This window comes from Fusarium solani (genome assembly GCF_023522795.1).
Source record: "Fusarium solani strain SB1 chromosome Unknown bctg00000001, whole genome shotgun sequence".
Lineage (NCBI taxonomy): Eukaryota > Fungi > Ascomycota > Sordariomycetes > Hypocreales > Nectriaceae > Fusarium > Fusarium solani.
The window spans coordinates 1,237,404-1,252,012 of NW_027072156.1; the positions used below are offsets into that span (position 1 = coordinate 1,237,404).

The 14,609-nt window shown below is 54.3% G+C and overlaps 5 protein-coding genes across 5 annotated transcripts; 2 read left to right on the forward strand and 3 right to left on the reverse strand.

The window, feature by feature from the left end:
- On the forward strand, positions 1 to 2,800 carry MRS44_002490 (uncharacterized protein; the record flags this gene model as incomplete). Its single annotated transcript, XM_046268061.2, has 2 exons — positions 1 to 1,421; positions 1,468 to 2,800. 2 exons carry the CDS (start codon positions 1 to 3, stop codon positions 2,798 to 2,800), a joined length of 2,754 nt encoding a protein of 917 aa, XP_046136597.1.
- Positions 2,801 to 3,429: 629 nt separating this feature from the next.
- On the forward strand, positions 3,430 to 4,290 carry MRS44_002491 (uncharacterized protein; the record flags this gene model as incomplete). The annotated part of the gene is made up of 3 exons (XM_046268064.2): positions 3,430 to 3,490; positions 3,645 to 3,695; positions 3,749 to 4,290. The coding sequence occupies 3 exons, from the start codon at positions 3,430 to 3,432 to the stop codon at positions 4,288 to 4,290; spliced, it is 654 nt and encodes a 217-aa protein (XP_046136598.1).
- A 445-nt stretch (positions 4,291 to 4,735) lies between these two features.
- Positions 4,736 to 6,946, reverse strand: MRS44_002492 (uncharacterized protein; the record flags this gene model as incomplete). The annotated part of the gene is made up of 1 exon (XM_046268065.2): positions 4,736 to 6,946. One exon carries the CDS (start codon positions 6,944 to 6,946, stop codon positions 4,736 to 4,738), a length of 2,211 nt encoding a protein of 736 aa, XP_046136599.1.
- Positions 6,947 to 9,003: 2,057 nt separating this feature from the next.
- Positions 9,004 to 9,951, reverse strand: MRS44_002493 (uncharacterized protein; the record flags this gene model as incomplete). Its single annotated transcript, XM_046280741.1, has 4 exons — positions 9,004 to 9,372; positions 9,434 to 9,627; positions 9,716 to 9,811; positions 9,897 to 9,951. The coding sequence occupies 4 exons, from the start codon at positions 9,949 to 9,951 to the stop codon at positions 9,004 to 9,006; spliced, it is 714 nt and encodes a 237-aa protein (XP_046136600.1).
- Positions 9,952 to 11,244: 1,293 nt separating this feature from the next.
- On the reverse strand, positions 11,245 to 13,859 carry MRS44_002494 (uncharacterized protein; the record flags this gene model as incomplete). Its single annotated transcript, XM_046278242.1, has 4 exons — positions 11,245 to 11,341; positions 11,390 to 11,516; positions 11,572 to 13,294; positions 13,464 to 13,859. The coding sequence occupies 4 exons, from the start codon at positions 13,857 to 13,859 to the stop codon at positions 11,245 to 11,247; spliced, it is 2,343 nt and encodes a 780-aa protein (XP_046136601.1).
- Between the last annotated feature and the right edge of the window lie 750 nt (positions 13,860 to 14,609).

Genomic DNA, 14,609 nt, shown 5'->3' on the forward strand with positions numbered 1-14,609 from the left:
ATGGATCTACCACACTCCCAATCCCAAGGTCAACCTTCATCTCTTCCACATCATCCGGCCTCTGCCCAGAGTCCTTACTATTCATACTCTTACGGTCAAGATTCTTCTCCTGAATCCTCCTCGGCCTCATACCAGCGCGCAACCGCCCTCAACACGGCCGCCAACGCAAACACGCAACCTCATCCACAATACGACGACGACTACCACCTCTCGAATTCTACACACGCGCCGCAGCAGCTGTCGCAACAACAGGGTCGCTTCACCGAGGAATGGGGAGCCGCACAGCGTGGACCTTCTGTCCTTCTTGATTATCCTCACAACGGCGCAAGCATGCAGCGCGCCAACTCGGTGCACAGCTTCAATGCTGGCGACGACCAAGCGCTCCCTGTGCGCTCCAACACCCTCAAGAAGAAGAACTCGCTGCGCCGCAATGGGAGCCTCAAGCGCAGCAGCAGCCGCCGTAGCATGAGGGCTGGCAGCGTCAAGAGTCTCGCCTTGCAATCTACCTCGGATCCCGACGAGGCACACAGTGCTTTCCACTGCCCGGTTCCCACATCTGGCAACCCGACCGATGCGCTCGCAAACCGGTTTCAGAACTGGCGAAAGGTGCTCAAGGACCTCATCGCATACTTCCGTGAGATTCAGACACATTATGAGCACCGCTCCAAATCTCTCATCAAGCTGGCCAATGTTTCCAACAACATCTCTGCACCACCCGGCTTCCTTCAATCGGCCGGTATTGATGATGCGCTCCAATCTCTGCGAGTCTACAACAAGAACGCTGTTCTCGAAGCCAACAAGGCCAAGGAGATTGAAGATGACGTGATTCTCGCCCTGACTGGATTGCGAAGCGACCTTCAGCAAAAGATCAAGGAAATTAAGAACCTCTCGGGTGACTTCAAGAATTCGGTTGAGAAAGAGATGGACCACACTCGCAAGGCAGTCAAGACTCTTGGTGACGTCTTGGGGCGGAATGAGCTTGATGAGTCGTTGACGACCGGCAAACAAGACCCATACTTGCTCCGCCTGGCTGTCGACCGTCAGGTGGAACGGCAGATTGACGAGGAGAATTACCTGCACCAGGCATATCTCAACCTGGAGAACTCGGGCCGAGAGCTAGAGTCAATTGTTGTTGGAGAGATCCAGAAGGCATATAATGCCTACGCTGGCATCCTCAAGCGTGAGGCCGACAACTCGTATAACGTCATTGGCGAGCTTCGAGACGGCCCAATTTCCATGCCCAAGGACCACGAATGGATGCACTTTGTTACCCACGACGAGAAATTCGTCGACCCGACAATCCCCCTCAGGACAGCGGACCAGATTCACTATCCCGGACAGGACCACGAGGCGGCGCAGGAGATCCGGGCCGGATTGCTGGAGCGAAAGAGCAAATATCTCAAGAGCTATACAGCCGGCTGGTAAGTCTATTATGTTGCGAATGAGGGCTCTGCTAATATATGCCAGGTATGTACTTTCTGCGACTCACCTCCACGAGTTCAAATCGGCGGATAAGGCGCAAGCCCCCGTCATGTCTCTATACCTTCCAGAACAGAAACTAGGATCTCACTCGAACGGCGAGGGCTCTTCGAACAAGTTTATTCTCAAGGGCCGCCAGACGGGCGGCATGCACCGTGGACACACCTGGGTCTTCCGCGCCGAGAGCCACGATACCATGATGGCCTGGTACGAGGATATCAAGGTACTCACGGAGAAGACGCCCGAGGAGCGCAGCCAGTTTGTGCGCAGCCATTCTAGGAGCCTTAGCCGGTCATCCCGACGGTCAGTTAGTAGCGATGGACTGGTCGACGAGGAAGACGAGGAGCCCTTCACGGCCGACACCGAATCCTTTACCAACCCGGGACCGAGGCAACACGATACGACCCCCCGGCGATCTCAAGCAGGTGGGCGGTTCCCATCTGATATCCAAGTCAATGCGCAACGTGGCTTACAGGCCTCTCATTCGCCTTCTAGTGTAAGCTCCGGGTTCCAGGACAACCACAAGGACTCCTTGCCGCCGATTGTGACGGGGGCCTTGGTTGGATCGGCAGCTGGAAACTCTGAACAGAACCGGGAGAATGGTCTGGGCTATGGAGCTGTGCACCAGACGCCTCTGGACGAGATGCCCTCAAATGCTGCCATTGCCAGCCAAAAGGCGCACTATGATGGTGTCAACCCTTACACGAGCGAGCCCGTCCAGCAGGCCCCGGTTGAACCGACTACGATTCATCAGCCGAAGCCCCAGCCGCCTTATCCACGGTATCCCGTGGGGCTGTCGGAATACGTCGAGGAGAACCGAGACGATACCCGTTTTGTTCCCATCGTGATTCCTCAGGGTAAGGAGGACCGCGACAACAAGAAGCCTCCGTACGACTTGCAGGGCAACACTCATGAAGAGCCACGGGAGCAAGATAACAACGGATACGTCCTTGGTCCTCAGACCTCAACTTACAACCAGACATCCTATAACGACTCTACGTCATATGAGCGGGAGGCGTCTTCCAACCAGCAGCCAGGCTGGGATGATCAGACCAACGGTGGTGCCAAAGCAACCAACTACCACCTGATGACAGTTGGAGAAGGATTCCCCAGACTGGATGGCGGCGCTGCTGGCGAGTCTCAGCCTTCTACTAACAAGCCGGAATCGGTGTTTACGGAGCCCGACTCGGTGCTTCTTCGAACAGACGACGAGGATGATATTCCTCCTGTGCGACCTTCTGGCAACAACCGCACCGAGAGCCACAACACAATTTCCAACCTGCACATTCCTGGTGGTTATCCTAAGAGCACTTTTGCGTGAGGTGGACTGGTGCTACTGGGGTTTTCTTTCGTGTGGGCATTTGGTTACTCGATTTCCTTTTGGTCGGAGTGTGTATATGGCAAGGAAGGGATGCAGTCTCAAAACAATGGTCATGGATGGAGCGAGTAGTCTCGTTGAGGGACAGGAGGCGTTCACTACGAGACGTGTGTTTTGTATATCCCTCGTTAGGCAATGAATTTTGAGTATTTGATTCGGATCTGTCAGCGAGTTTCGTAGTTTGAAATGAATTGGTGAAAATGGCTACATTATCATGAAGTTGTGAGTGATGAAAGTGACCTTGAGCATCAAGTTGAGGCTGGTATTGTAGGTACGTACCTCATCTCACCAGCCACCCGGCATAACTGATGATCCGAAGAAGCACCCTCCCGCCAATCGGCGTGCTCCAAGCTAGCTTCCCGCCAGACCTTCGGTGGGAACAAGGCGTTTCCTTTCTGAAAATTTCACACAGGAAAAAAAGTTGGAAGCAAACGATCCCATCGCGAACCACTTCCTACGAGGTTTTCCAGCAACACCAAGCGAGCGAGGGCGATCGAGTCGCGCGCGAATCAAACAGCTTCAATTGGCGACCCGGATTTTAAACCCAGTAAACAAAAAACCAACGCGCCATCATGTCTTTCCGAGGCGGTTCGCGAGGTCGGGGCGGTAGCGGCTTTGGCGGTCGCGGAGGCGGTATGTCCCCTTGTTCCTTTTTCTGAGGTGTTATGTGGTTTGAGGGTACTTGGGAGGGAAGTGACAAGAGGGGGAAACGCTGTGAGAATGAATTGGAGTCCATGGGTTGAAGTTGAGGTCGGGATGACAAGTTGCTAACGTGTAATGTTTTCAGGCCGTGGAGGTTTCCAGCAGCGAGACATGGGTCCTCCTGCTCAGATCCTCGGTGTGTAACCTCCCTCCTCCTTCTGAATGCTGAATACTAATGCATGTCCTCAGAGATGGGCAAGTTCATGCACGCGTGCGAAGGCGAAATGGTCTGCGAGTCCATCAACCCCAAGGTGCCTCACTTCAACGCGCAAATCTTCCTCGAGAACAAGACGGCCGTCGGCAAGGTCGACGAGGTCCTCGGCCCCATCAACCAGGTCTTCTTCACCATCAAGCCCACCGAGGGCATCCAGGCCACCTCGTTCAAGGAGGGCGACAAGTTCTACATCGGCTCCGAGAAGCTCCTGCCCCTCGACAAGTTCCTCCCTAAGCCCAAGCCCCCGCCCGGTGCTCCCAAGGTCAAGCGCGCCGGCGGTGGTCGCGGCGGTCCCCGTGGTGGCGGTCGCGGTGGTTTCGGTGCTCGCGGAGGTGGCCGTGGTGGCTTTGGCGGTGGCCGTGGCGGTCCTCGGGGTGGTTCCCGAGGTGGCTTCGGCGGCCGAGGAGGTGGTCGTGGTGGCAGCGGTGGTTTCTCCCGGGGTGGTAGCGGCTTCGGCGGTGGTAGCGGTTTCGGCGGTGGTCGAGGACGTGGTGGTTTCAGCCGAGGCGGCCGATAAACGACACTCATACGTCACCAACCTCCTTGAGAGTTTCGAGCCCCGACACAAAAACGCGACCCACGAAGGTGTTGTTGGAAAGAAATGGAAAGGGGTGGAAGAAAGAAGGGAAACAAGTGTATTCTTCTGGCGTTATACGGTCTTATTTCCAATTTGTTGTTGTCGTTCTTGCTTGGTTCTGGTTTTTCCCCCGCTGGCTCTTATATCCGATCCTACAAATGTGCGCCCATCGCGCGGCATTGGGATTCTGTACAGACGCAGAGGATTCAAGAAGGAAGAGGAGAGAGAAAACAAAGACGGGCAACCTTTACGCTCACTCGTTTCTTGTCTCGTGTCTTTGCATGATTGTGCTGTGTATGACGACTACAACTATCGACGCTCGCCGGGGTATAAAAACTAACAACAATTCCTCCCAAGCACCTTGACATACCAATCAATTATCCATTCAACGCCTTAAACAAGCAGCACAGAGAAGGCCCAAGGCCAATACAAGGCTCAACCCGCTCATCCCCAAACCAAAATACTGGGCGTCTCGGTACCCTTCTCGAGGATAAGTACCTCGATTGCTGTTCCCCATCTCTACAGCACCCGCCATGCCCAAACTCACAGCAAAGCTGAATGCTGCCCACGTCGTGCTGAGACTACTTGCGAGTCCGGGCTGTCCTTGGGGAACGCTTCGAGTCAGGCCAGTAACAGAGGCCGGGAGCACCAAGACAATCCCCGCGCCCATAAAGATGGTGCTTATGAAAGGATTAACCCAGTAAGACTGCTTTTCTGAAGCCGTAGCCATCAGGGCAGAGCCAATCAGCGTGAAAACTGCCGCCACCGCCATGGCCAGGTGAGCCGTCAAGTCGTGGTTCACAAAGGGGCAACACATGAATCCAACGACGACACCGACAACAAGCACAGGAACCAGCCCCGCTCCCACAAGCAGAGGTTTCCAGTCACCCAAGACTTCCATGAACTGGGTGAAATACCAAATCCAAACTCCAAAGGCTGCCCAGCTCGCCGCCACAAAGCCAAGAGTGAAGCATGACGGTATGTGCATCGATTTGACGGGAACCAGAGGGTGACTCGCTTGCGTTTCGAAAAAGGTGAATAGCGGGATGAGGATGAGGCCAGCAAAGATGAGGATATATGGCTCCGGGCTTTCAAATGTTACAATAGGCGCCTGGTTCCAGCCGACGCAGAAAAGAACCAGAGCAGCAACGCCAAACACCAGACCTAGAATGTCGAGTCGTTTCCAAAGGTTGCCCTCAAAGTCGTGAACCAAAACCCTCTTGGACGGAATAAGGAGAGCGCTGGAAACTCCCAGTGCTAGACACACCGCTGCCAGTGAGTAAAATGCCCAGGACCAAGAGCCAAACCCGGCAAAGAGTCCTGTCATGACTGAACCAAGGACCAAACCCAAGGGTACAGCAGCGTCGAACAAGCCCATGGCGAGCGTCTTTCGAGGACCAGGTGGATAAGCACGCTGGAGCATGGCCTGACCGTTGGGGGTGATCAACGCTGGACCAATTCCTTGCATACCACGGCAGACGCAAAAGTAAACGGTACTCGAATTGCCGTTCCTTTGAACGTATACACTCAGTCCTGCAAGGAGACTCCACAGGGCAAACCAGAGATAACCCAAGATAAATGTCTGCCTCTGGCCACAAACACTTCCAAGTCGATTACCGAGAAGAGTCGTTGCCCCAAAGCCAAGGGCATATGCTGCCGAGTACCACGCGAGGTGTCCTGTAGTACGCTCCGACTCTGAGAAGGACTCGCTAATTCTTCGAGCAGGCACCAAGGTCTGAGCAAGGCCAGCAAACGCCAGCACCTGGGCCATGCAGATGACGGCAACAAAGAGGGTTTCGTTGGTGGCGTAGTTGAACTCGATCGGCTTGGCACCTCGAGTCAAGGGTTTCCTCCGTACGCCGCCTTTGGATACTGGGGATTCGACATCGGTGCCGGCGCGAATGAGGGTGGTTGTGCCGAGAGGTTGCGTTTCGGTACCGACATCGGGTCTAAGAGCCATGTACTGATGGTGCTGAGTAGTCGATCTGAACGCCTCAAAGCGTCTAGCAGCGTTGACAAGTCCTCCATGGTTGACTGAAAAGTCCGTTGCAAGCTGAGGTGGTGAGACGTGAGGTTGACGTTCTGAAAGGTTAACTGGGATACTGAAGCGAGGAGGAGGCGTGTGAGGTGTATCCAGTCGAGCAGGTAGATTCGGTGTTGCAAGGCGAATCAAGTCTTCGGGAGCTGGCCCTGTGGTTTCAGTCATCTCCGTGTACATGTCTGTCTCGAGGAGAGAATCCGACTCGGCGTCTGGTGAACGTCCTGGGACAAGCACGTTGGGCACAGGGCTGGTTTGATAGGGAGATATCGAAGACGGGGACATGTCAGACACGCTCATGTGCCTCATGGGATCTACGTCTAGCAGGCGCTCGGTTGATTCGCTGGTGTTGGACGAGCTTCGAGAGTGTGTGTAAGTCGGCGCCGGCGCCGGGGGAGCGTAGCCACCATACTGCTGTTGGTAGTGGTGACGAAAGGACTCGGTCACGGCGATCATTGTGTCAGTGACATTCTGAACAGCGGCATTGACGCGGAGGTGCTCGCGGCGAGCCTCTGACTTCTCCGAGTCCTGCCTCTCCAGACTCCTGAGAGGCTCCATCGTGAGGGAGGGTGAATGAGGGGGGAGCAGCAGTCAGCAACAAAGGACGAGCGTCAGCACCGATCGACATTCATAGCCTCAGGTCTGTGAGCTTTTGGTTGGGCGAGCTGAAGAGGATCAATGAGGGTGCATTAACAAGAGAAGGGAAGCCGCAGCAGAAGCATCATGACTGAATCAGAGTCCACAGAGCGAGCGTGAAAAAGGTTCTAGAAGATGAAATCGACTCGTCAAAGACAAGCAAGGACTGCGGCGGACGCCATGGGTATTAAGAATCCTGCGCTTGCAAGGCGGAAACGATCAAATGCCCAGACCAGACCATCCACCCATTCGGGACTGAGGCGCCGCCGCGTCTGAGCCGCCAGGGCTGACTCTTGGCTCCTCACTCCGCTTGCTAGGCCCAGGGCCTAGTTGCGATGAACCGAGATGAAGGATGGGGACTCTCATTGTGAGCGAGCCAGAAATAGTTCACTCAGACCCCAAATGCCGGGGTTTGTTGAGCGAGAGGATCATGACTCTCTCCACTTCTCTTGTTGGTCATTCTCTTTTTCTCCATCTCTCCCCGCTCGTAGGACTCTTCTCTGCCAGGATCTAGGCTTGCTTAGCCCTGAGGCGCATCGAATCTCGAGTGTACAAGCAACGACGGGAGGGGCCGGCCCCAAGAGAATTGCTGCTGCTTGCTTCCTGCTGCAAAGATGCGCCATCAATGTGCGCGCTCATGCTCGCGCTGCAGCTGCTCCCGGCGGTTGTGAGGGTACTACCGCTGCACAATTCTCGCATCTGGTTGGCTCGTCGCTCAATGGCTTGTTGGTGATGAGTGAAAAGGTGGTGGTGATGGTGGAGGAGGACAAGAAGGCGCGGGCGGTTGCGACCAACAGTCGTTGAGATCGCCTACCGCCACAAACGGGAAGGAAGGTCCGACGACACTTCCTCCCTCACCCTCGAAAAACAACAATTCACAGCATCACCACCTCTACGCAGATATTCTCCCAATAAAGGCGTCATTGGCCGACATTTACGATTACTACCTCATTTCCCGCTCATAATAAGCGTAAGCATCGCTCCTCAAGGGCCCCCCAGTCTGTCAACCCCACATCCGCCTTCACACAGCCGCACGCCAACCCTCGCACACCATCCCATCTCCAACACAGCCTCATCCTCTATCAGTCCTTACCCATGACCCGGTCTGCGGAAGGACCATTACGGAAGGGAGGAGTGAAAAATCCCTAGCTCCAAGCTCTGGCGCACATTCAAGACCGATCCGACGAATAGTCTCTGCGCCTCATGCCGCGTGTTTCAGACATAGGCTTCACGCCAGAGATGTTGTTGGCTTGTTGCACATTGGAAACCAATCAGGCTCTCATATTTAATTCTCTCAGCTCCCCGGGTGAGACTCGCAAAATAGGAAACAACAAACTCTGTGCTATGCCACGAAGGTATCGTAAGACGTAGATCTCAGGCTCTCATCATCTCTCATCTTGAACCATCTCCAGGTACCGGCAACTCGGAGCAAGGCCTCCTGTCAGATGGCCCAGAACAGCAATATTATTCTTCTCAAGGTCCAGACGACTCACCTGCATGAGGCTGTCATCATCAAGTCTGCTTGGCAACGCCGGCAGCTCTTCAGCTTGCTGACATACATATATCCCTGTTTCTACAGCAGAGCTGTAATCTCGCAATCTTGGCACAAACAGAACAATAAAAGCCACATGTCGCATTGAACAGGACGCTTGCCACAGATCAAGGAATGTATGGGTATCTTTAACTACCTTTGTTCAATGAGAAGCGTTAGTCATGCCCTGTCCAAGTATATCGCTCAGTCTCATGAGATATCATGTTTCTTCCCCCGTGTTTCCTCCGCTTTTCTGTTTTTATCCTTTCCGTATCCGATTTGCCTCTGTTTCCCCCAATCATGAACCATCGTCATGATAGGGTTCCCAAAGCCAGAAATGAAAATGTTCACCCCGTTGCTCCACCGATTCCCACCTTTCCCGCTTATTCCTATCTCGTAATGATGTCATCGCTGTTATCCCGTGTTGAACGGTCTCTTTGACCATCCTTTAGGGCTTGGGTATGCGGATCGTCTTGCTGGTCATGAGGCAGCCATGGATCATGAACAGGATGACGGCGGGATGGAACTCAAGAGCAGAGCCCTGGAACCAGGTGCCGAATGGCAGGTTGTCATGGATCCAGCCCTGCGAGAGCCAGTACGCCATGATAGCATCCATGCCGAGCGAGGTAGGGATCGGGGTTCCCTCAAAGTATTGGCTCTTGCCCGAGGCGTCCTTGGGCAGGACAGCCACGGTCACGTTGAAGCGAGCGAGACGGGTGAGACCGCACAGAACAAAAAAGGTGAGGCCGACCGTGTCGGCAACGGTGCGGAAGCCAAGAGTAAAGGCCACCATAGCCGGGGCGACACCGAAAGAGATCTAACCAAGAGCGTCGCGTCAGACCTTTGACGTCACGAGTCACACAAGGAGGCAGACATACCAAGTCAGCGAGAGAGTCCAGCTCCTGGCCCATCAAGCTGCTCTTCTTCCTCCAACGAGCCACCTTTCCATCGAGAAAGTCGAAGAACAGGCCGAACGGGAGGAAGACGAGCGCAAGCCAGATGTTGTCGTGTACGTTGGGATCACCGAGGCAGTATCGTAGCGACGTGAAGATGGACATGACACCGCAGCCACCTATAAATCGCTCAGTTAGCCGTCTACTTTCCCGCCCAGGCCATTTGGAAAGATCAATTGTGCCGTGTAGCATCGAGGGAGCGCATACCGTTCAGGAGGGTGATCAAGTCGGCAAGGTGCATGGCGCGCACGAGGGAAAAGTGTCCAACATCGGCAGACAGAAGCATCTTTTGCTTGTCCATTGCTATACATCAAGGCATTGTCAGCTTCGCGAAGCTCACTAATCACTCCTTTGCCTGCTCACGAGACCATGGCAGACTGAGACTCACCTGGGTTGGAGGACTGGATGTCCTTAGGGATGTTTCCGTTCGAGTTCGACGCCATCGTGTTGCTCCGCCTAGACATTCTGCGGCGACCTATGGCCACAGCTGTAGATGGGAGCGGGGTTTGAGAAGTTGAGTAGAACCGACGGCTCGGGGTGAGAACTGTCGCGATGTCGAGCTCTTGGCGTCGAGTATGGCAATGCAATCGCAACTGAGGTCAAGCTCTGTCTTGAAAGCAGCGGTGTCAACAGGAAAACAAAAAAAGCAAAGAGGTCTCCAGAGCAATCGAAAGTAATGTCGGTATGGATACGGCCGCGTAATGCAATAGTCTGGCAAGTTCTGTGGCGTTGGGAGGCTGTGGTAGAGAAGGAAGAGAAAAAAAAAGAGGCTTTCCCAACGGGGATACGAGACGGATGGAGATGGTTGACGTTGAGGAGGCCTTCTGGTCGTGGTTGCCGTTGCGGGTTTGCTACTCGGCACAGCCAACTTCTTGCCTTGCTTGGGTGGGGATGCCGTCATCAATGTGGGCGCTACTCCCAGTTCTGCTTAGTGTCCCAATGCCCTTTTCACGTGATTCCGCAGCTTGGACGGCTCAACGTTTTGGAGCTGGTCATCCCCGGCTGCAAGTCATCGGCCACAGTCACATGCATCGACAAAGGCGGCAATTCAGCGTCACATTTGCGTCTCCATCGGGGCGTGCGTATCTTGGCACAGGTGTTTTTGAGGGGAACTTTGGCCTTTAAAGGGCTCTTACCGACACTTGATATCGAAAGCTGATCATATGTAAAGCTCATGCTCACACACTCGCACAGACGTTTGCTCTCACCGTAAAGTCGATGTGTTCCTGTAGTCCACCAATATCTTACTGTGGCTGCCGCAAGTTAGAGATCAAGATAACAGCTTCATCTGCATTCAATGTTACCATCATCACAGCAGCAACATTGATAAACAAATAGAGTTGCTTTGATTGAAAACTCAACAATTCATTTCATACATGTATGAATTCAGGACAACCTCCCTGGTATAATATGTGCCCGTCCCTCCATACCTGGTTATGTATATCCTACCGCCGTAGCGTGTGCCGCCTCGTGAGAGGCAATAGACAAGATGTGTACTCCAAACTCCGGGTCAAGACCAATGCCCTCCCTAGTGCCTGCGGCGTGTTTTTAGTCGCCGGAAGATGAATATACGTGCCTCGGCACCCAAGCATAGACAAGCCCAAAGGCCATGGTCGCCAAGTTCCTCATCATGCTACTCAAGTCAACGCCCAATTAGTGCCTTTCCATCGGCTTTCGGGCTCTTCTCCATGTTGTTGCGTGTGCGAAATTACAAAAGAGAGCGTTTGATGCTTCGTTCATCGTGTGATAAGAACCGAGAAACCATCAAGCCACTGGCCACATGAGCCTGAAACGCCGCAGATGGTGTATCCTCGAGGGGGTATCAAAGTGTGTCTGCATCATGCGTTAGTCTTGAAAGGCCAATGGTAGCAGTGCACTTACGAATCTCCGCCATTTGCATTGCCATACACGGGCGACTTCCGGCCCAGGCTTGTCAGAATTTGGATGCCGTCAATCCAGAAGCCAGACCGCACGACGAAACCGCTAATGTACTCGCCACGGCGGACATCTAAGGGATACGGTTAGGTGGTTTCGAATTATAACATGCAAAAAGGGGGTCTTACCGAATTCAAAAACATCGCCTCCCTTCTTACCACCCTTCTTACCAAACACCTGAGTCGACTCATCATCATAGACAAACTCCAACCCATCTAGCGCCATTCCGTGGTAGACAACCACCCGCGAAAGGATACGATCCTGCTTCACAGCACTGGTGAAGATGGCCTCTGCAGGCTGACTTCCATCCATCTTTGAGGATCCGAGCTTCTTGCTTCGGAATGCAGTCTTTCCATTCGACAGCTTGACGGATGATTCTTTTGACGCAAACGCCTTAAAGTCATCAATATCCAACGATCCGCCTCCGTACGATTTGATCGAGATTCTGAAACGACCCTTTCTCTTATTCTCGGGCATTCTAGCACGAAGCTCCTGTTCGCTCAGTGTCACCTGTCGCGAAGGTGCTCCTTGGTCGGTCGGATACTCAATCCATGAGTGGCACACGTCGTCGCCTTCAGCAAAGATCTCTACAAAGTAGATGCCGGTAGCGGCCATGACAAGGACGTTGCCATTCTCGACCGGGAAGGCCTGGACGCTGCCATCGGGGTTCATCGGGGCATCGTTCGGAAGACGGAAAGCTGGATGAGCCCGGAAGCGCAGGCAATCGAGGCGGTGCCACCCACACTCATCAGTCTGCATTGCCAGGCCCCCCTTGGACTTGGTTCTGGTACAGTACGCTTCGCGGGCAACAAAGGTGCGGTTGAGAACAACGTAATCTCGCAACATGACACCACTCTCTTGGTGGGGGCACCCAAAGAGGTGACCCGTCTCATGGAGATGCGCACCGATTCCAATGTTGGCAGCCTCCCAGGAGCTGCCGGCCTCGTTGCAGTCGTTGGCCACATAGTTGGTGTCAGTGGGTGTGCAGTCGGTGAAGGCTGGAACAACCTCCTCGAAACTCGTGGGATAGCTCTGTAGACAGTGAGACCCGAAAATTGCCAGCTGCAGATCGCCATCTCCGCCTCCAAGGGCGGCATGACCCGTCACGGTCTTTGCGCCCTTGTCCCAGTGTGCGTCCAAAAGTAGCACCGAAACATAGAGCTTTTGGCCGGGGAGCGGGTTGAAGTGCTTCTTTACGGCCTCAGAGGCGATTCCAAACAGCGCGTCCTTCTGGGTAGCCTTTTCGTTCTGCTGGGCCTTGTTGAGATCTCGAAGCTCGGCAACAGTCTTGTCGCATCGGATAACATGGACTCTCGCCTCGGATCGCATAACACCATTCTCTCGGTCTCGATAGTTGGCGGTGCCTGTCATCCACTCTTCATCGAACCGGAAAGCTCGTCGCCCAAGCTTATTCCGCCACATCTGTTCCGACGTGAATGCCTGCCACAGGTAGGCCGCCATCCTGAACTTCTTGACAGCGGTTTCCAACCCATTGCCTTCCCTCTCAGCGCGCGCGGGCGAAGCGTCAAAGGTTCCTGGGGAGTCCTTGGCGAGCACGATGGCAAGTTGCAATGGCGGAGAATTGGTTGTCGGGAGCATGTGGACGGTCAGGTAGGAGGCGTGAATCGGGTTGGAGCTGTTGCTGTTTGCGAGCTTAGGGCTTGAGAACTCGAATCGAAGTTTGTTTGCGCCTGGTTGAAGGTAGACCAGAGCCTTGAAATGTGAGCTGCAGACGGGCCAGCTGATCGCGGGGAAATTGTCGTCGAGGCGGCAGACATTGAGTGTTCCGTCGAGCGCATGATGGGCAGGATCGCCAATGGTGCCGTATACTAGAAGAACTTTTTGGTAAACCTGTGCCGAGTTAGCAGCTGTCAACAATGACTTGCAGCGAAGCTTCTTGGAGGTCTTGGCAGCATCATCCTTGTCTACTTGGACCCCTGAAGCTATGGCTTGCGCCTCCGAGCGCACGGAGAAGCCAATTGGACACGAGGACGAGAATGCAAGACGGTCAAAGACATACCCATGCGTTTTCAGCAATGTTGGTCAATCTCGGAGCATACGGCGACACTGGCAAGTTCTGTTTTCCGTTGACAGGCGCACCGAGTCCGGACATGCCCGAGACGCTGCCGCGGTTCGAGTGCGCCGACAGGGGAGGTCGCGGTGGGACAATTTGCATGCTTTGGCTCTGGGTGATCTGGGACTTTCGGCGCTGAACCTGCTGCTGCTGCTGCTGATCTTTGACTTGCAGGTGCAGAGCGGGATCTGACTGGTGGTCGAGAGAGGGCGGCGTAAGGGAACCGCTCGAAGGTGACGTTCCCTGGCTCCCAGCGCCATCGCTTGACGTATCCGTAGAACGATCGGTGCGGAAACTGGCCCTCGAGCGGCGGCGTAGACTGCTGAGGAAAGACGGAGCCATGGTCGCCGGCGACTTGGACCTATCCTCAGCAAAGCAAGATTTCGATGGCTGTGGAGGCGAGGATTCGGTATGATGAAACCAAGTCGAGTCGAGTAATCGAGGGAGGACAAGAGACGGGGAAACGAGGGAATGAAGGTTGTATTACCGAGACCTGGTGGTGGTGGTCGACGGCGGACGGAAGTAGGAGCTCGTATTGTAGGTAGTAGTCCGGCTTAGATGAACGAACGGGGGGGTGTGTGGTTGACACAGACGCAAGTGGAGTGAGGTCTCGCGGGGGGTGCGTGGGATAGAAGCCGTCGTCGAATGTTGACGGTCGGAGGTTGCTTGCTCCTGCCAATTATGGGATATGACAAGAAAGGGATCAAAAAATAAAAAAGGAAAGACCCAAAAGATGGAGGAAGGGGAATTAAAAAAGGGACTCGAGAGGAGAAAAGATTTATTAAACAAAATCCACTCTTCGCGCTGCCTTGGAAAGATAACCCTCACTCAACCTACCTAACCTGTCTCCCCGACCACCCCCTGGATGGATATCCTGGATCGATATGGAAAATATGTGATGACGGATGACGGATGGCGGATGGAGGGCCGGACGACACGACAGCACGGCGACGGGACCAGGCTAAATCGCCGAGAGTGCGTTGGAGCTTCGCCCGGGGGGTCCGCTGGGAAGAGGTGGGTTGCAGGGCCGCGGTGCCTGCTAATGTTAGGTGCTGCGCGAGATGGGTGGTGGATGGATGGAACAGTAGCAGG